Source organism: Monodelphis domestica, chromosome 4 (genome assembly GCF_027887165.1).
Source record: "Monodelphis domestica isolate mMonDom1 chromosome 4, mMonDom1.pri, whole genome shotgun sequence".
NCBI lineage: Eukaryota > Metazoa > Chordata > Mammalia > Didelphimorphia > Didelphidae > Monodelphis > Monodelphis domestica.
Window position 1 is genome coordinate 433921362 of NC_077230.1, and position 21087 is coordinate 433942448.

Here is a 21087-nt window from a genome sequence, read left to right on the forward strand (position 1 = left end):
CCATTCCGTCCTATTTCAGGTACTTCTCTTAGAGGAAACAGGCCTCTAGTTGAATTTTGTACCTGTGGGTCAGTTTGACTAAGATGAGTTTCTTTAGAAGGATGAGATTTCCTTTGGGCTGGAATTTGGTTTTGTGTAGAAGGAACAGGAGAAACTAGGATTGCACGGGAAGGGTTTTGGGGATTAAATTCAGCCAAGAGTTGCTGACCATGAGAGAGAAAGTCTGTTAGCTGAGCTATAGGGAAGGTGTTTTCCATCTCTATTTCAGGGAAGGAAATTTCTTCATTCAAAAATTCAGAAACAGGTCTGTTTCTGGTAGGGTGGATGTTTGCCAATTGATCCTATCAGAAACATTTAAAATTTTCTAATTGGGCTTGCATTTTATCCTCAATATTTTTGGTGTTTTTCTAAATTTCACCTTCAAATGATTTTTTATGTTAGCATCTCTAAACACAGTACTAAGGAATACAAAAATGATATTACCCAATAATATAAAAAAATCGGAGGTATGCTGTATTCCTCAATGTCCCTAATTCCTCAACCACCATATAAATGTCGAAGAATGTAGTAGTCATATATATATATATATATATATATATATATATATATAGATAGATAGATAGATAGATAGATAGATAGATAGATAGATAAATTAGTTTTCTAGTAGGCTTCACAAAACATGTGGGGAGCAGGACAAAGCCAAAACTTTCTACAGGTTTCCTACACTCTTAATCTTGGCAGTTGTTCCCTAAGGGAAAGGAAATTTAGAAACAGCTCTCCCAGCCAGGACCTTAGGGCCCTGTTGCTAAGATTTAAAACACCTGTGTTTGATCTAATTCAAGGAGAGAGGGAGTAAAGAAAAAAAAATCCAAATTTACTTACATTTACAGCTGATCAAAATAAGCTATAAAAGGGGATAGTCACGGTAGGAAAAAAAAAAAGGTTTAGGAAAGTTAAGAAGAGTGAGGGTATTTCGCCACAACCAAGGTGGCCAGCCAAACTGTAAGGGTTAAAATTATGGTTGAGACTGAATGTAGAAATTACATTTGGTCACTAATGAAACACCCAAACTCAGATGGAAAATTTATGGTGATTTAATCTATATAGTGGAGGAGATTAAGAAGGAAGAAGGGGCTAGTACTGGGCAGGAAGATTTGGAGATCTATAAAGTAAGGTTTTGAGTGGAAAGAATCAAACTGACCTCCAAAGGGGCTCGGCTAAGATGCCCAAACCGGAATCAGCTCAGCTCAAGGGCAAAACTCACCACCAACAATCCAAGATTTCAAACCGCCCAGCATACTCTCAGCCAGAGTCACTTCTCCAGGGAAAGAGGAGGAGAGAGAAAGTGATGTGCCTTATATAGACAGTTTTACAACACTTTCCTGCATCTCATCTGTACCAATGATGGCTTGGCTTCACTTAGGACAGCCCAAGGATCTGTCCTTTTTTTTGTACATGTCTCTTGAAGGCCATTTCCTCAGATAATAAAATCTTGAAACTGATGCAGGCATACTGACCTATCTCTATAGTTATTGATAAGGAAATAGCTAAATCAAATCTTCTACTGAATGGTCTGATTAGGGTGAAATACATTTTAAATTCACAATAAAACTATGTGAAACAGCTAGTTACCTCCATGATAATCATTCAGAACAGCATAAACAAATGAAAGATTTAAAAGATGAATTAGAGATAACAGAAAAATCTAAAAGAAAAGGAGATAGAGGAAATTTAAGAAACTAAACACGGTTAGGACTTACACAAAACCAGTTATCAGTTACACAAAACCAAAAACAGTGCAGACAAACTAGGCAATGATTTTTCTGCCACAAGAGAGGACACTTGATAAAAGATTGTTTTCTGAGGAAGAAACATGAAATTAAGAAGGACACACAAGCTAGATATAAAAAGCAAAATTCCACTTGTTGTTCTCAGGTTAAGCTCAAATCCACAAAGCAAGCATCTGATTTAGAAGAGATGCAAGAGACCATTAAATCTGGAGCCAAACCTAAATATTTGGACATGGTTAGGAAAGAATTATGAAGCCAGGCCTTTAATGTATATAGTTTGGTACATGGAGATAGAACAGATAGTGAAAAAGAGGCTACTGTTAAAAATAGTAGAGAAAAGATAAGAAATGGTGAAAAATTTGTGCAAGAAAGTGAATCTGTGAGTGATAGCATATGCAATAAATCAAGAGAAAGACAGAGACTAGTAAGAGATAGATGGAGAAATAAAAGAAATCACGTCTCAAATAGCAACTGAGATAAAGAGACTTAGAGAAGGACTGTACAGTAAGCACATAGGAAAGAAATGCAAATGAAATCAAATCATTCTTGGAGAATTATTGTCAGTGCAGAGTGGGTTATAGGATTAAACTGTGTAAAAGAAAAAGACAGTCATAAAAAACTCAAGCAAGAATTAGTGAGCGGTGCAGAGAAACAAAATTTCAATTCCCTATAGGTTACTGTTACTGAAGATGAAAATGCTTTGAAACCATTCACAGATTTGCATAACATCCCAACAAACTCAGTTAATTCGTCCAATAGTTATATGGCACAGATAACTTTAGAAAAACCATCTCATTTGAATACAGAAGATAAAATTTTCCATCCATCAATGACTGATTTAGAGAATACAAAATTGACTGAAAATGTAGCTGACATTACATTTGAAAGCAATAATCCTATTCAAAGTAATGGAGAAGACATGACAGTTGAATTAGAAAAGGGGAATGGAATGGAAGTCTTAGTAACTGAAAGACCAACCAAGTATTCAAATGGCAGACTTGAAGCCAACATTCTAAGTGGCAGAGGGGAATCTGACCAAATAAACTTATGTGAGATAACCAATAGCTATGATTTAAATTCATGTTCCAATGTAGTAGAGAATATAGTACCATCAACCTCATATGGAGATTTCATAGGAAGCGATTTAAATCAAAAAGAATTAACTGATCCTAACACAGAGCTGGCAGAGGGTAGCAAAGGAATGAACAGTGACTCACTGACAAAACACACCTTAGCTACACAGCCAGAAACATATGTATGTACTACTGTGGGAAAAAATGAAGGCACACATCCTACTGATGATGCAGGGGAACATGCAGATATACTGGTCTCATTCCCAGAACAGCATAAAAAAGAGGGACAGATTCCTATCTCTACATAGTCAAAAGAGAGTGAAGATGAACATAAACCTCAGACTGATGATAGAGTAGGATCTATAAATATTAGTAACAATATAGAATATCTGCAAGAAGAAAATAACCCCATACCATCAAGTTTACCAAATCAAAATGAAAATTTAAAGCTTAGCAATGAAAAACAACCAGAAACTGACTTAAGACAAAAGCTAGTGAAATAGGCTTAGATTAATAAACAAAGCCAGAGTTAGCAACATCTGACATAATTTTATATGGCACTGAACAAAATCCAAAGAATAACATAATGATTGGATTCAGTGAGTTAGATTCAAATACAGAATCAGAAGGAAATACCAGAGGGTGTAATAATAATGGATCAAGATGATTTAGAATAAATGCCTTACCAATTTTGTAAGCTTTATGAAGAAGTAGATGAAGAAGGGGATGTATGGGACACAAGTGAGAAAATTGAATACCTGAAACCAGAACAAGCAAAATCTCACCAAGGTTATGATGATGAGAAATTCTTTGGGCACAGAACAAGTTGCATACCATTAGAAGAACTTTATGCAAGATTAGGGGTTGATCATGAAGATGACTTTACAGAGAAGTTGAATTACATGGCTTGTACAGATACAGATTTTGAATGGGAAGGTGGATAGCAAGGAACATTAAAGAACTGGAGGAGGAGAGATAGATATACAATTTCACTTCTATTCTCTAACTTTAAAAACATGATGTGGCATTTAAAAGATTGGGATGTTATAAACTGTAAGAGTTAAAATGATTGAGGTTGTAAACTGTAGTAAGTTAAAATAGTGGAAGATATAAATTGTGATAGATATAAGAGTCGGTGAGTAAATTGTGACCGCAGAGAATATGTTTTCACTACAGTGTCTTGGGTTTAAATCAAATATAAGGTGGTCGCCAGGGAAATATTCCCAATTATGAATATACCCAAGTCAACTGGGTTTTATAGAGAATTTAATTCATACAAATGAGGAATTTAAAGAAAGAGAGAGAGAGAGAGAAAGGAAATAAATGAGAAAAGAATAGGTTGGCCCAGGCAGCTCTGGCCAACCCAGGCCTAAGCCCTAACAGAAGGATCAGTCAGTTCTTATATCTTAATCACTCACCACAAGATCTGTCCAAACAAGGGATTCTAGTGACACCAGGCCAGCTCCATCTCAGCTGAGTCCACCAGCTCAATGCCTCAATCTGAATCTCCCCGAGAGAGTCCCGAGAGAGACCCTTCAAGGCAGCCTTTCCCAGCTGACTTTTTTGAGAGAGCTTTTTTGTCTCTTTTTAAAGGGCATTTTCTCCTATGTCATCTCCCCTAAGTTCTTACATCTACCAATCAAGTAGACGTTTTCCAAAGGACAGACCATTCTGAATTCACACCTGAGTAGACTAATCTTTTGAGTAATTTACATCAGGAAAGCTCTGAGTAAGTTTCTCGCCACTTTGCTCTTTGCAAGTTCACAAGTTGCCTGACCTTTATAGGTACTTAGCACCCCTTCGTATTAGTTCTAAAAATAGGCATGGCTTCAGTATGGGTGGAGTAGAGGTCTCACATTTCTGATCTAAGTAGAGTTCTCACTGTCAAAATGGGGACTGGTCCCAATAGGGAATTGTCCCAATGGAGAATGATCCCAATAGGGAATTTTTTAACATTCACAAGTCTGAGAAATTTCAAGATTCACAAAGACAAACACCATTCATTCAGTAAGAGTGAAACCAAGATTTGCTGAAGTTCCATGGGGTAACATACTACACAAGACCTTATGAGAATGAAGACTAGGCTTAGGTAGAAGAAAGAAAATACTCCAGCAAAAGAACAACTAAGTAATTCAACAAGAAGAACACTCCTAAGCTTGTAGGAGAAAACTCCAACCTCATAACTATGACAGACACAAACACCTAGAATGCTATGGAAGCATCGATTCATATTGGAGGAATTTGTTATCAAAGATTTTAACATCAAGTTATAGTTGAGACCTGAAACAGGTGATCCAAATCTCTCAACCTTCAACCTAAACAATCTCTACCGGGGAAGGAAGAGAGGGAGGGTATACCATGAAGATATTACCTCATAGTTTCAGATACCTCACAAGAAACAACAATGTGATCATGTCATCAATGAAGTACATACAAAGGACATCTGGTAATAAAAAAAGCTCTAGTCATGAGAAGCAACACGAATAGTCCTAGAAGAAATCAATAACAGTCCCTATCAATGAAAGTCTATGGATGGGAAACAAAGGAAAGCACTGCAAAAGCAATAAAACAGAGAACAAAAAAATGCATTTAAAAGTTAGCAGCCAAAGAAAAATCTCTACATATTCTATACAAACCATCCACCTATATTAGTAACAGAAAAGAAAGAAACAATGTTATCTCAAATGCAAACTCCGTGACCAGACGAAATACATTACATCCAGATTCTGTCTCCAAGACAGAACTAAAGTAAAATATGCATAATCCTTGTGGAAAAGTCAAACAGCAAAAAAGAAAAAAAAACAAACTTCAAATTCACATTCTTAACAAAATTCTAAAAACTTATGCACAATACTATAATGCTTAGATATACCCATGAAGATGAACATGAGTAAAGCATAGCTCCATGCATGAAGATAAACATGAAAAGCTTAAGTCCACACATGAAGATGAACACATGAATGCTTACTTCTACACATGAAGATAAACACATGTAATGTTTACTTCCACACACGAAGAACTGATGAATTCTGACAAGCATTCATGAAGAATTCATAGCATACTTACATGCACAATGAAAATTTCAATCTAACATACACACACATGTAAAAACCTTACACGCATGCAAGTTCCTGACTGTTCCAGTTTGTTCCTGAATTGAAGAACACAGGACTACAATCAAGAGCTGCAGCTGACCAGAGTGGCATGCTGACCAGATGATGAAGACAGAGTTTATACAATCCACACCAAAGGACATGGAAGGACTGTGAAATTTTGGACTTGTGATCATGAGGATATGTAAGGATGCGTCATACATGTTAACATCACATAGATGCATACACATGCTACATAGAAATAGAATTTGGAAGATATCTCATGGAATGGGTTGTACAACGTACAGCATAGCTACAAAACACAAACGTCATACTGATGAATTTCTGTGGAAAATTCAGAGACAAACATGTTTCTTCTCTGCATGAGTTTACACAGAAATCTAGAACAATGTACATGGATGTACATATGTAAATCTGTATAGAAACTACTTATGTACACATGTAGATTCTAATGTACTAACAAGCTAACTATATTAGGATAATGTATTCATATTCTAATGACTAACTATTGGGACAACTTGGAGCATTGGTTCAAAGTCTAAGGGAAGTAGAGACAGACATAGATCTACTGAAGTATAGAAGTTAGGTTGCATTATGATTTTATTTTAGCAATTGGTAGTACTAGAAAATTTTACTTAGTTGCATTATACACATTAGGAGATAAGACAGTTGCATATTCAAAATGTTACTGAAATCCTTGGAATGGTTTGAGAATTGTTACATGATTTGTTATGTCAAAACTATGTTCATGTAAGTCCCTATTACCTAAACCATTTTCCTATACTCAAACTTAACATAGAACTGGGTAGACAGAATAGCTAAGCTAAGTGTAGGATTTGTTATTTTGGAGAGTAAATGAATGTTTAAGATAGTACAAGGTTCAGAATTAGTTAGAAATATATGAAAGGTAAGAATCATTAAAAATTGCGGTTGCAATTTTTTTAAGACAAAAAAGGGAGGGATGTGGAGGAGAGAATTTACAATGCATGCAAGACAGAAAGCTGAGCACAAAAGCTGTCAGTCAAAATGAAGATTCCATTTTGGAATGTTACTGGGAAAGCAGTTGGAGGCAAGTCAAGGGCTGAACTGGGCTGGACTGGGCTTTTAGCTTCTGGGTGATGTGGAGAAAGAAGCTCTGGTATCTCTGGGACTTGAGTCATATCAAGTTGGAGATGAACTGATTTTGATTGGAAGAAAGAAGAACAAAGAAGGCCTAAAGTCCTTCTATCTGTCTCTCTGACTGACTGTTTTGTGACTGGATTACTATTTCTCCCAAAATCCTCCTAACCCTCATTTGTAGACAATAGGGAAAACCCTATCCCTCTTACCTAATTCTCCATCCTTTCCTGTCTTCCCCAATAAACTCTTACTTGAGGTAAAGAAGAGAAAAGATTATTTTCTCTAAAGCATCATAGTTCACCCTGAGTGACTTGAAGGAGAAAGAAGAAGGGGGAGGGGGAAACTGAAAGGCTTCTGAAGAGGGAGAAAAATGGGAGGAGGGCAGACAAAGTTGATCCATTTGTCATTTAGTATACATCAATAGACACCCTCAGAAATATATCTATTACAGAAGCCACCTATAAGGCTGGTCACCCTGAAAGCTTCCCTCCACCTTTATTCCCTTCCATACTCTATGAATCAGTGACTCTGGGATTTTTCTTGTTCCTCACACAATAGCCACCAACTTTGCATTTTCCCAGGTTCCTCATTCAGCCTCTTCCCTGAGCCTTTACTGACTATCCCCACTAGTTTCTGCCTCCTGAGAACACTGGATTCCTTCAGGTCTGGATGAAAGAAAGGTCTGCAAGAAAATGTGAAGGACACAGATTCATTCTTTGACTTCCTACAACTGATCTCATCATATTGAAAGGAAAAGTGTTTTATTGCCTTTATATTATCACGAACCAGGTGGTCACATGCAGTCCTTTAGATAAGTGACTACAGTTTTTACAAGTTACTCCCAGTAATTCCAGTAATTGTGTACATAATTATTATAGGAGAAAATCCCAAAGAAAACCAATGATTTATCACTTGTTTCTACGTTACAGGACTGGCAGTTTGGGGTCTCCAAGATGACTCTGTTACAAAAGTGAATAACACGGAACTAGATTGTGAGTGATAATGTAGGGAGAACCCTGTGGAATCGCCTGTCAATCCAGGAGGGGGGAGGGAAGGTGGGATGGAGAGAACAAGGATCCTGGAACTGTGAGGAAAATATGTAAAAAATTAGAGCAATGAAGGATATGGAAGACGTGGCGGGAAGAATAACAGCTTTATTTTCATTAAATTCTCTTCTCTTAAGCTTGTGCTGAACTAAGAACTCAAAGGCCCCGACAGGGACCAAAGCCCTCTGCCCCCCGGCCTGCTGCCCTCCTCTGCACCCAGCAGCCTGGCAATGACTTTGCTGAGGATCCGTCAGACACCCGCAAACACCTGCCCAGGCTCTGGGGACCCTTTGGGGGGTGACGCTGGAGGGAACCTGCAGCTGTCACTGACCACAGAGAAATTTAGGATCCTGAGCTCAGAAAAATGGCCCAGAGACGTCTCTGACCCTCGCAATGTTCTCCACGGAGGGAACAAACACGGAGGAACTGCAGGAACCCCCAAGCCGGGCACAGCCGGGGCTCACCCAGCTCAGGGGGCTGCCCTGTCCCTGACTGGCCTTCAGGAACCAGAAGAGCCCTTTGATGGCACCTTCCTGCCAGGCCCCGCCTCCCCAGCTCCCCCCCAGGCCTGCTCTCCTCCCTGGAGCAGCTCTCCCTGGCCAGCCCAGCCCCCTCCCCTGGCGCCCCTGTGCCCAGCTCGGTGCCAGCCCTGCCAGGCTCTCTTCCTCCTGGGGCTGGGGAAGCCCAACGCTGGCTGTCACCCCCCCATTCCCAGCATCCACCAGGGAGGCCCTCCTGTGGCCAGGGGGGAGGAGCTCTTGGCAGGGACTTTGGGGAGAAGCTCAGGGCCTGCCCTGGCTGACTCACTGCCTGACCTGGGAAGCAGCCCCCTGTTGTGTCCTCTGGCCCGGAGGAGGAGCCTGGCTGGAGCCCTTCTTGGCAGCCCTTCCAGCCCTTCCCTCTGGGCGCACTCACCTGGGAGGGGGGCCTCGTGGTCCCCGGGGCCATTGCTCTGGCTGTGGGCTCTCTGCGGGGCCACCCTGGGGTGCTTCAGGGCGTGGCAGCCCCGAGGGGGGAGACGTCCTCGGTGTGTGTCTAGGTGGAAAGAAGGGGAGGGCTCAGGGGGGCTCTCCGGCCTTCCATGGCCTCAGGGGGGAAAAGGGAGCCTCAAAGTGGGAAGGGCCTGGGACTGGCCGGGAATAAGCCCCGCCCCGCTCTGACGTCATAGTCAGCTTCCATCCATTCCGAAGCTACACTAGCAGGATTGGGAGTGACTGAAGGGCGGGTTACTGGGGAATGGGAGGGGCATCAGGTGGGGGCGGGGAGAGCAGGCTGGCATTTCCCTAGGGCCCGAGATCAGGGCTCCTTCCCCAGCATGTGGGTGGGCGCGGGCAGCCCCGCTGCCCCGTGACAGGCCCCGGAGGGCTGCTTCTCCCCGGGTGTGCTCTGACCTGACTGGGGAAGAGGCCGGAGCAGCCCCGCCCCCATTTGCCTCCTTCCTTTCCTGGGGAGACAAAGGCGGGCCAAGGCTTTGGAGGCACACAGAGTCGCCCCCGCCTTCCGGGTTTGTCCTTTTTATGGAGAATTTAAGTTGAGGGACAGCCCCTCCCCCCACCACAAGCCCTTACAAGTGGCTCCTGCCCCGCCTCTCTCAGCGAACATGCGCACACGCACCTTCCCCCCCCACCCCACCCCCGCTCCCAGTTCAGTAAGCAGGAACGGGTCCACCGGTGTCTTCCCGGTCCTCAAAAGTTAGGGGGGAGAAAGTCTCAGCTGCCAGGGCGGGGAGGCCGGAGCGCCGCCACTCACTGACTCCCTCCCCTCCCCCTCTCAAGCAGCAAGGGTCCAAGAAGAACAGAGGTGAGACTTCCAAGAGCAGTGACTGCCCAGGGCGGGGTTCCCAGCATGCTTTGGGGCTGCAACAGTGGCAAGGAACCTACACTAAGAAGTCAGGAATCGGCATTCTGGGAAATGGAGTTCTCCTGCCTTGGTCCCTGGATTAAGCCTCCTGGTGGGGGAGGGGTCATATAGGAAATGTTCCCCAGCTGGGCGGCTGCAGCCTTCTCCCCTCCCCCCATTTCCCCTCCTGCCCTGCCCTGCTGCTGCTTAGTTCCACTGGAGGCTGCCTCAGGCTAGATCCTGGCACACAGCAGGTGCCTAATAAGTGTCTACTGATTGACTGATCAGGGAATGGATCCAGCCTTCCTTAGGACCTGAGGGGGGGTGCCAGGATCCCCCTTCTGACAGAGAAGGAAACTGAGGCACAGGGCAGCAGCTGACCCTCCAGGCCCAGGTCCAAGGCCCCTCCCACAGTTTCCCCTCCTCCAGTGATTTCTCTGAATTTCCTGCTGCTCCTTCAGCTTTGGGGGGACCCCGGGGGCTCCCCAAAGGAGGGGCCAAACCTCTTCCCAGAGGAGGCATCAGGTGACTCGGGGGCTGCCCTCCTGGACCTGGAACCCCCAAGATCTGGGCTCAAACCTGGCCTCAGACATGGCCCATCTGGGGGAGCCCAGCCAAGGCCCTTCCCAGCCTTTGCCTCAGTTTCCCCCATGGTGAGATCCAGACAATAAGAGCCTGAGCTGGGCCTGTGGGGAAGCTGGTCCATGAGGGTCGGGGGGGGGGGGGGGGGGAGAAGAGGAACAAAGCTGCTTCCTCGGGGTCTCCTGGGCCTCTGGGCCAGCTGAGGAGGGTCTCCTTCAGCACCGCCCCAGCCCAGGGGCCCAGGAGACCCTCCAGAGGCCTGGGGGAGGCCCAGGAACCCCTCGTGCCCTGGAGGAGGCCACAGAAAGCAGCAGCAGCCTCTGAGCACAGGATCAGCCATTATGGACAGAGGACTGTCTGGGGGTGTCTGGGTGTCTGTCTGCAGGGCTGCTGGGCTCAGGCTGTTCAGGCCTGTCTGATTCCCCCCTTTGGGGCTTTCTGGGCAGAGGCTGGGCGGCTTCGCCATGTCCTTCTGCAGATCATTTGTCAGGGGAGGAAACTGAGGTGAGCAGACCAAAGTGACTTGTCCAGGGTCTCTCAGGGGGTGATCTCAGGCCTCCCTGACTCCAGGCCCTGAGCTCTAGCATGATACAGCTTTCTGGACTGGGGGGGTTGGGGGGGGACACTACATCTATGAATGGCCCCCCATCCTCAGAGACTGGAGCAGAGTTGGAGGGGGTCTGGGGCCTTGTCACCTCCATGGGAGAGGAAATGGGGATGTCTGGGAGGAAGAGGAAACCAGAATAATGGGTCCATGAAGGGATGCAGACACAGCGGTGCAGGAGGGAAGCAGACTGGACCAAGGCGTCTCTGAGCAATGTCTGCCTCCATTGGATGGCCAGGAAAGGAGGCCGAAGTCTGCAGAGGCCCCCCTTGGCTCTGAGGCCCCGTCATGGACCATGACAGGTTTTTAGAGGCCAAGAGAAGAGGTTGGGGGGATGGGGGACTCCAGGGCTCTCTCTTGAGGTAAGGAATAGGAGCGTCTGTATCAGGACCACTCAGAACCCTGTTGTTCCGGATTCTTTCTGGGTCAGTCTTGACTTCTTCCGTCACCCCAAGCCCGCCAAGGACCCCCACACCGATCTTGGGATACTGTGGCCAGAGTGAGGGGCCTTCGGCTCGCTGGGGGTTTGGGCCTGTGACTGTGTGGAGCCCCAAACACTGAACACTGTCCCCCTCCTGATTAGACTTGGTTTTCTGACTTAAATCGTTCTGTGTTTTCCCAGCTAACACACTGCTCCAGGCTGTGCTGCATCCCTGGGGCTCTGGTGAAGACCAAGGCAGCAGCAGCTGGGGCTGTATTTGCTCCAGACAGGAGACCCTCCGCCCAGCTCCTGGAAGATCATGACAGCCAAGGCTTGGCCCCAGTTTTCCTGTCCCAGCAGCGAGCACTGCTCAGAACCTCAGTTTGTGCCAGGTACAAAACAGATCTCGGCTGCCCTCAGGGAACTTTCCTGTTAATGGGGGAAGCCAGTGTAGAAGAGGGAGCTGAAGCGACTGGGAGTAGGGAAACAAGGAGAGGGTGAGGGGGAGTGATGCAGGGAGTGGTGCTGCTGGTCTATGGACAGTCAGAGAAACCTCCCTGCACGACCTTCAGACTGAAGTCTGTGTGTAGAAGCTGTGCTGGGCCTGAGGTGCTCTTTGGTACCTGTGGAGAACCTGGTGTCCACAGAGGGCTGTGTGCTCTGGTGAGGTGGACTGCTTCTTGGAGGGAAGGGCTGTAAGAACACGGACATCACCAGTGGAGCTGAGTCTGTTTCTATTGCTTTTCTGTAAAAATGACCAAGAGGGGATTCAGAGGGGATTCAGCTGAGGGAGGACAGAGTCCAAAGCCTGAGGCAGGGTAGACAGAGCACTGTATGGAGAGTCAGATCCTCATCATGGCCTCAGCTCAGGACTCCCCATGACTGCTGGGAGCAACCTGGTGCTTTGAAGTCTTCAGGAGTCTCCCCAGCTCCTGTGGCCAGAGGGACAGCTGAGGGCTCTACCTGGAGTTCTGTGGCCCAGAGAGAAGTTCTTGTGTCCTGGGAGGCTCCTGAGAACAATGAACACACACAAGACAGCTCTGATGGAACTAGGCAACAGCTCAGCTGAGAAAAAGGTTCCTGTATCTTGTCCTAGAAGAAATTCCCCAAAGACTAGAGTAGCCATCTGGGGACTGGGATGTGATGGAGACTGCTGCTCCTCTGAGACCTTGCCAGAGTCTTTTCCCTTAGCACTGTAATAATTAAAATAATAATATTTCTACCCAGATATATATTTTATAAAGTTTATTGGAAGGGTAGACAATGTTCCTATAAGCAACATGACCTCGTGGTGCCTAGGCTGCCAGTCTCTTCCTCATTCCCCCTCACCTGCCTGCTCTGCATCTTCTCTCCTCATGGTTCTCCTGATTCCTCTGAGGTTCTCCCCCCGATTCTGCCCCAAACCTTAACTTTTATTCATGTACAGAACATACACCGATGCAACCCTGGGGCAACTTGGTATGTCAGGAATGTTTGATCAACAGGTAAAGTTACTCATGAGGAGGAGGGGATGAGCTTCTTTGACCCAATCACCCCTGTGATCCTTTGGGAGATCCATCTCCCCAATGGATCATTTAAATATAACTATCTTATAGCTCTAAATGCTTTCTAGCTAAAAGTACATAGAATATTGCATTTTTCTAAGAGAAAGTTACAATAGTTAAAGATGGGAGTAAAATACAAAAACTGATTGATAGATGCATTGAAAAGATGCCAATTAGGGATCAGTCCCCTTTGGCATAAGAGTTTACATTCAGAATAAATATATTCAACTCCTTCAATTCAGTTTATTATATCCCAAAGTTCATTCTGGATCTTTTGATGCAGTGTGTAGTTTCTTCAGGCATCTTCACAGCATCTTCTCCACAAGGATCCACTTTCTTGGTTTGGGGGTTTTGGCAAGTTTCTTTTCCTGAAATTTCTCCAAAAAATTGTAAATCTTGAATTTTAGGCTAATTATACATATTATATAACATATATATTATATAAATATATAAAAATCCCCCAGAGGAGAGTGTTGACCAACATCAGAATCACACTGGGATATATGACTAAGTTATGAGGTATATGAATCAATTGTGAAAAGAAAAACAAAGCAAAAACAAATCACCCCCAAAATAAACCCAAATAAAAAAGTAAAAAGTAAATTCTGTATAAAAATAAAATAAAAATCTTTTGTGTATAAAATTCTGAGTAAATAAAACAGAACTAAACCTGTAACAGGTTCTTGAATCATAGGCAGGACCAATTAAAGTGACGTAAGTCCCACAAGTCTGTAGGACAACAGCAGCAATACAGCACTGTACCCATTTGCAGCCAGGACTACAGAAAATTGCCAAACTATAAGAGAGAAAGGACTAAGTTTCAGCAGCAAATGGGAAAAATCATTCCTTGGTCTGATTGTAACATCACTGTGAGTGATAGGGGGAAGCCAGCATGCTAGCCAACCTGAGGTACTTGTCCCAAAGTATTGCACATGGAGTGTGGTTCAAGGGAGTTCTGCATCTTAACACATGTCAAGTGCCGCAACCTCGATTCGCACATTAGGTTCAAGTCCTTTTGCATTGGCATAGAAGTTCAACCATCCTACCTAGATTGGATTTGGTCTGTTCTGACCTCGTGCTACTTGGCCCTGTATAGTGGCTCTTTTGTTCCCTTCTCCTGGAATCAGACATAATCATTTAACAAAGTCCCATAGCATTTATCAATAAATGGCAGGTTTCCATAGTCGAAAGCCTTTTGGGAATGCATATTAATAGGGCTAATAGATACTGTAAACTTATACTGTAAACCATATCCTTCAATAAAAAAACAATAATGATTTCATGTACTTCAAGTATCACCAAGGTTAGGAAAAAAAGAAAGAAAAATCAATTATCTTATTACAAACATAAAGAGAAAAAAGTAACTTTAAAAATCATAATTTCACAGTTCACATTCCATGTGACAGTGTGTTAGTCAAGCAGAGGCCCAACACAAGAGGTGATCACACAAAAATGAAATGTATATCACTCTTAACTTGGCCAGGATCCACCGTGTGACTGTACATCACTTTTTCACTAGATAAAACACTTTTTAAAAAAGTAGCACAACCACCAATACAGATTCTCAAAAATACCAAAATTCCCAAAATTATAACAGCCCATTTAAGGATAACTGCAAACAAACCATGTGTCATTAGGATTCGCATGACTGGCTGTATGACATGTAAAAATCAATGAACACATGAATACTTGTCACAAGTTGTACATATTTTTGCCAGTCTTTCAACCTTGGCAAAGATTTTTAACAAAGTCTATCATTACCATCATTCCAATATTTGGTGTTTAACAATTAAAATTTAGGGGAGACGGGGAGACTGAGGCAGGTCGAAATTAGTTTCTCTCTGCAAGGAGTATTATATTTTTTAGAGGTTTATTAAGGATTAAGGATTAAAGAATATACAAGTAAGAAACGAGTGCCTAGGCCAGAGGCCTAGACAAAATAACCTCACATCACGCAAGAGACTGCCTGCTCCAAAACGGAAGTCCAAAAGAGCGAAAGAGACCCAAAAAAACCTTTGTCACCAGCTTAAATCCTTCCTCGATCTTGGCCCACCTCAGAATTCCCGTGAGATTACAAAGCATTTTGGGGAAGTGGAGCAAAGGCTTGTGGGGATTGTAGTCCTGTGTTCGAGTCTATTTTTTACAGGAGGGAGAGAAAACCACAAAAAAACCTCTGTACTGGTGATGAAGAGTTACACATATAATAAATCCATTTCAAAGCTACAAGACTTCAAAGGAAAAATCATTCCCACCTACTGGGTGAGATTATACTACATCGCAGGTTAACTAAGACACTTGGCCACCTCCTTCCCTCATGGTATGGGACTGTAACAGTATAACAGACTGTCTCCAATCTGTTCCAACCATTTTTACGTGGAGCCGAGGACTAAAAAGTGAAAATCGTTTTTGATACGTCATCCATTACATTTACAATAAATGCAGAGATGGGAAATATAACAATGCCATTGCACTCTACTTCAGCTACAAATAAACCTCTTGTTACAAACAACTCAAGAGGCAGGCAAATAAACGACCAGTCAGAGGTAGGGATTCTCCCAAATATCTGAAAATCATGTCTGAATACTCATTAAAATCAATTTAAATCATTAAACGAGTAAATTCTCCAAAGCTTGAAACCAATGTGATTGTTTATCCATCAGCTCTTAACGAAGGCAAAAAGGAACAACAATGATATTCTTCACTACAATCATAGTGGAGGTACAAATAAAGAGAATGCAACAGAAAATTTCAATTTTGATAACTTATAAAGTGCTTATCAGTAAATTATATACATCTTATATTTAGAATTGAGTTACAGAGACTTCTTCATTCTGAGGAGGGGAACAAACTGAAACAGTTAACATCAAGAAGGCAATGAGGTCTGAAAAGGCTTAAAAATTCACTTTCAGACTCTTTGAGGTTCCTTCCCCTCGCAGGTACTATCATTCATCACAATTCCTTTGACCACACCTCTGGGGTCCCCCATACTCAGGGGAGTTCCCACATTGCGTACAGGTGTTTGGGTGTGAGTTTTGCATTTCCTCATTGGAATAACTATTTCTCCTATCAATATTACTATTCCTGAAACTTTCATTCCTATTTTCCTGATTCCTCTTCTTACAATTCATAAGCACATGGCCAACTTTTCCATAAAAATAACATGTTAGTAGCTGTTTTGTGGATCCTTGTAAGGGAGCTATGATCTCTCCTTGCTTTGCCTTTACAAGTGTTTCAGTTAATTCTTTTATTTCTTTTCTAAGTGTCTCTAATAAAATAGCATTCTCCTTATCCTTCTCACCCTGTTTAGAAGTCAATTCCTTTATTTCCTTCCTTAATGCTTTCACTAAATCAGTGTTCTCTGTCTCTTTTTTCTTATGTCCCTCAAAAGCATAAACTGCCAGTGTTTTCAATTCTTCAAGGTCCATAGTAGGCCAATTTGGACAGCTAGTCATGATAGAATTTCTAACTACCTTACAACTATTTTTTTTTTTTACAAACTGTATTCTGATTTGTCTAAGGTTCCATTCTCTATAAAAATCAAGCTCAATATATCTTCTGCCCAGCTCGATAAGTCTATCCATAAATCGGGCAGGATTTTCACTATCTTCTTACTTAATATTTTCAAATTCAGTCCATTTACCAGGCCTATCAGAACAGGCTCTCATAGCTTTTATCAATGTATTTCTAGCCTGGCATAGTTGTAAGTAATCTTGCTCTGAATTTGGATCCCCTTTGGGATCTTCAGTTGGCCAGTGAGCTGCTCCCTCTCCTTGGGCCTTATTATCAAGAGAAAGAATCTTATTTCTTTCCCTTTCTGTTAGCAAGGCTTGAAGGAAATCGTCTACATCAAGCTATGTGAGGTTATACGTGTGAAAAATGCTTTCAAACTTATTTATCACCACCACAGGCTCAGCTTCGTATGAAGGTGTTTTTTCTTTGAATCTCTCAATGCCCTGTGGAGAAAGATTTTTATGATGTTTAATGTTTACTAAATCTCCATGTCTGTTATATGTAGGGACAACTCTTAGAGGGAAAAGACCTTTATTTGAATCATCTGTGGCAAATGCTACTTGGCCTGTGTTCTGGAGTTCAGTGGAGTGGGTTGTATAAGACTGGTAGGGAAAGGGGGTGGTGTGGAATGGAGCTGGTCAGCAGGGGGGAAGGCAGAGTGAAAGGATGGGGGGGCAAGGTGGAGAGAAATGGGGGAGGGGCTAGTATTGGAGTGGAGAGGAACGGGGGTGGGACTGGGAATGGGGTGGAGAGGAACAGGATGGGTGATGCCTAGAAGGGTCTCAGTAAGGTGTGTAGGAAGGATATGGAAAAGGATGGAAGTAGGGATGGTAGGGGTGGGGATAGGGAAGATAGGTGGGCAAAGGAGGGTAGAGAGGTAGATTGGGAGGAAAGGGGATGGGAGTAGGGGATGAGTGAGGTCTGACAGGGAGAGGAACTGAAAGGTTCAAGTCCTGGTTTGGCTCAGTATGAGGAGAAACCTCGTCAGAGGTCAGGTAGGATGATAGAGCATGTTTCTTGCTAGATTTCAGTGAAGGAGTTAAGCTATAATGGTTTGGTTCCAAAGAAAAGAAGTTTTCCTCACTGGAGGGAATGGTTGATGGGGGGGAGGGGAGGGAATGCTAACAGGGAAGGAGCTTTTCTCAGCAATCCAATGAGATCTTATCAGGGGGAAAACAGCAGCCTGTTCCCTCTCTCTCCACCAAGGTTCCTTTCACACATCAAGGCAGGCCAGCTAACTGAAGCAGCTTCTATCTTTAAGCTTAACTAAGCACTAACTCAAAACTTCTCAGAAGAAAATTAAGGTTCTAAAAAAATCCCTGACTATGGTTGCCATCTGCAATAATTAAAATAAACATTTCTACCCAGATATATATTTTGTAAAGTTTATTGGAAGGGTAGACACTGTTGCCATAAGTATCCTGACCCCATGGTGCCTAGCCTGCCAGTCTCTTCCTCATCCCCCCTCACCTGCCTGCTCTGCATCTTCTCTCCTCATGGTTCTCCTGATTCCTCTCAGGTTCTCCCCCCGATTCTGGCCCAAACCTTAACTTTTATTCATGTACAGAACATACACCCATGCAACCCTGGGGCAACTGTGGTATGTCAGGAATGTTTGATCGACATGTAAAGTTACTCAGCAGGGTGAGGGGATGAGTTTCCATGACACAGCACCCTGAGGTAGGCTTGGCCTCTTCCATTCCTTCTCTCTGTCTCTGTCTCTGGGCTTCTCCTTTCTCATCTGCTCATTGAAGATAATGCTCCATCTGATCTACAGGTAGTAAGTATAAGAATAATTTTAGGGTTGTGACTTAATCTAAATAAATTTGGTCACCAGACCAAATCAGGAAACTGATATAAAAATGATCCATATATTTCGCATCACTTCCACTCTTGGGGCGCTTTCGGAAGAGAGGTGGCTGGCAGCACCTTGCGAGCATCTTAGCATCTTGGCGTGGCAGCAGCTATTGTCTGGGTTTGGCAGTAACTTTTCCTTGATACAATACTGGGAGAAGCTTAGTCGCCGAGTTTAAGTGAGTCATCTTCACTGAGCTCTCTCGGAGTTTAGGCTTCTTCTTTCTCATCTGCTCACTGAAGATAATGTTCCATATATTCTAGAGGTAGTAAGTATAAGGATAATTTTAGGGTTGTGACCTAATCTAAATTAATTTTGTCACCAGAGAAAATCCCAAATAAAATATCCAAATAAGTTTAGAAATTTATGGTAATTTTAATTAAAATAGAGGGAAGGAATTAAGGAGAAGAGAGAGGAATAGGGTATAGGATTTCCCCCTCCTAGCCTGTGCCAGGGGGAGTTCAAAGACCTCTGCCATGTGATCTTTTCAGAAGATTAGAGGCTTTTCTAAGAAGATAGTGTTTGGAAGGTAAAGAAGAAAAGAATCAGCCTAAACTCCGAGAGAGCTCAGTGAAGATGCCTCACTTAAACTAGGCTACTAAGCTTCTGCCAGTATTGTATCAAAGAAAACTTACTGCCAAACCCAGACGATAGCTGCTGCCACAACAAGATGCCAAGACGTTCAGCAAGCTGCTGCCAGCCACCTCTCCGCCGAAAGATCCCTGAGAACGGAAATGATGTGAAACATAAACGGTTTTTGCATCACTTTCCTGCATATCACATGTACCAATGGTAGCTTAACCTTGACTTAGGACAGCTCAGGGGTCTGTCAGTTGTTTCTGATTTGTCGTTTGCTAGCACACATCTGTCATAGGCCATCCTCCTCAATACTTAATCCTTAAGTATGGGTGTAGACATTCCCGTTTTTGTTTGACTAAGGAGGGTGGAGTAATCTAACATTCACAATCCCCCTTGATGATGATTGGGAGACTAGTCTCCCCAATTGATCACTAAACATAATCATCCTGCACCTCCAGATTTTCTAACTGCAGGTGCATAAATAATTTCTCCTTCTAAGAGGAAATTACAATGGTTAGATAGAAGAAGGAAGGAAAGGAAGAAGGAAATAGAAGAAAGACAGACAGCAAAACCAATGTTTGCTGGGCACAGTGACAAAAACGAATTAGGGGGCGGTCCCCTTTTGGCATAACAGTATACATTCAAATAAATGTCCAATCAAACTTCAGTTCAATCAACCACACCCAAAGTTCATTCTGGATCTTCTTGATTTAGTGTAGTTTTTCTGGCATATTTCTGCAACAGTTCATTCTCTGGATTTAGGAGTTAGCAAGCTTCTCTCCTTGAAGATCTTTTTTCGAACAAAGTTTCAAAATCTTGGATTTTTATTAAAATACAATCCCCCTCTGAAGTTGGTGTTAAGAAACATCCAGTTCATAAGATAGTGATGAAGGGGAGGAGTCCTAGAGCCAGGAGTACTGAAGTTCTAATCTGGTCTCAGAATCTCTAGCTGGTTGACATTTACTGCTACCTGACACAATTTCCTCAGTGGGAAAATGAGAAGCTCCCTCCCAGGTTTGTTGTGAGGATCAAAAGAGAATGTTTGTAAAGTGCTTAGCACTTGATCTGCTACATAGTGGTTCTAGATAAATCCTTGCTGTCTTTATTATATTCCTTGATTTGTTTATCTATTCATCTATTTTTATCTCCATGTCTGATCTTCTGAAGCTTTTAAATTCTCTCAAGATAGAGTATATTTTATAAAACTCAGTCAATGAGTTGTCAATCAATGCACATTTATTAAGTGCCCATTGTGAGGCATATACTATGCTAAGTCATGGACATACAAAATAATGAGTCAAAAAATAGTTCCTCCCATTCATTCTCTAATGGTAAGAATATATATATATATATGTCTATATCTATCTATCTATCTATCTATCTATCTATCTATCTATCTATCTATCTATCTATCTATCTATCTATCTATCTATCAATGTGGAGTCTCTCTGTCCTTCAATTCCCTGATCCCTTATCTGAGTGCCTTGGTGTAGATGGGAAGTTGCCAGAGGACAGGAACTATTTGCCTTTGTCCTCTAACTCTCCATTAGCCAGACTTGGCCTCTAGCACCTAGCAGAAGTTTAGTGGATGAGGGTTGAATTGTTGGATTTTGCTGGAGAACTGAAGCCACCAGGAAAAGCCAGAGCCTCCTCTCCTTTAAAGTTTAGGGCTGACTTCTGGAGGTCTCAGGCTTGAGGAACTTCATCAAGACAGAAGGGAGGACTCCTCTGAGAGCTGGGGTGTGAGGAGGACCCAGGGAAGAGAAGAGAGTGGGGCAGACTCAGCCATAACAGGGACAGACTCCACAGTGGGCAGAGTTTCAATAGAGAAGCCCCATGTTCAGACCAATGAGACCAGAACAGAAGCCCCTACTGAAAGGACTCACCAGGGCTAAGATCAATCAGAGGATTCTCCATCAGAGATTGCAGGTCAGGTGCCTCTTGTTATCTTACCTGGCCTCTTGCCTCTCCCAGTTCTGAAGCTCTGCACCTCAGGCTCTGGAGCTTCTGCC

The 21087-nt window shown here is 43.2% G+C and overlaps 2 protein-coding genes and 1 long non-coding RNA gene across 14 annotated transcripts in view; 1 reads left to right on the top strand and 2 right to left on the bottom strand.

The window, feature by feature from the left end:
* The window catches only part of LOC100619989 (zinc finger protein 850-like), a 34868-nt gene extending 25568 nt beyond the window's left edge, over positions 1 to 9300 (bottom strand). The window contains exon 1 of one of the 5 annotated variants that reach the window (XM_056825659.1): positions 9057 to 9277. In XM_056825659.1, the coding sequence (XP_056681637.1) occupies positions 9057 to 9089 (33 nt within the window). In that variant the 5' untranslated portion in view covers positions 9090 to 9277. Of the gene's footprint in view, positions 1 to 9056 lie in introns of all 5 variants that reach the window. The other 4 variants (XM_016425643.2, XM_056825660.1, XM_007503005.3 and 1 more) reach the window with 4 other exon arrangements.
* A 91-nt stretch (positions 9301 to 9391) lies between these two features.
* LOC103097064 (uncharacterized) lies at positions 9392 to 12815 on the top strand. The gene is made up of 2 exons (XR_008918204.1): positions 9392 to 9941; positions 11789 to 12815. It is a non-coding gene; the product is annotated as an uncharacterized LOC103097064 (long non-coding RNA).
* LOC107650040 (zinc finger protein OZF-like) overlaps positions 11263 to 21087 on the bottom strand; it is a 145687-nt gene continuing 135862 nt past the window's right edge. For 2 of the 8 annotated variants that reach the window (XM_056825649.1, XM_056825657.1), the window contains one exon: positions 18013 to 18412. In XM_056825649.1, the coding sequence (XP_056681627.1) occupies positions 18278 to 18412 (135 nt within the window). In that variant the 3' untranslated portion in view covers positions 18013 to 18277. The other 6 variants (XM_056825653.1, XM_056825648.1, XR_008918199.1 and 3 more) reach the window with 6 other exon arrangements.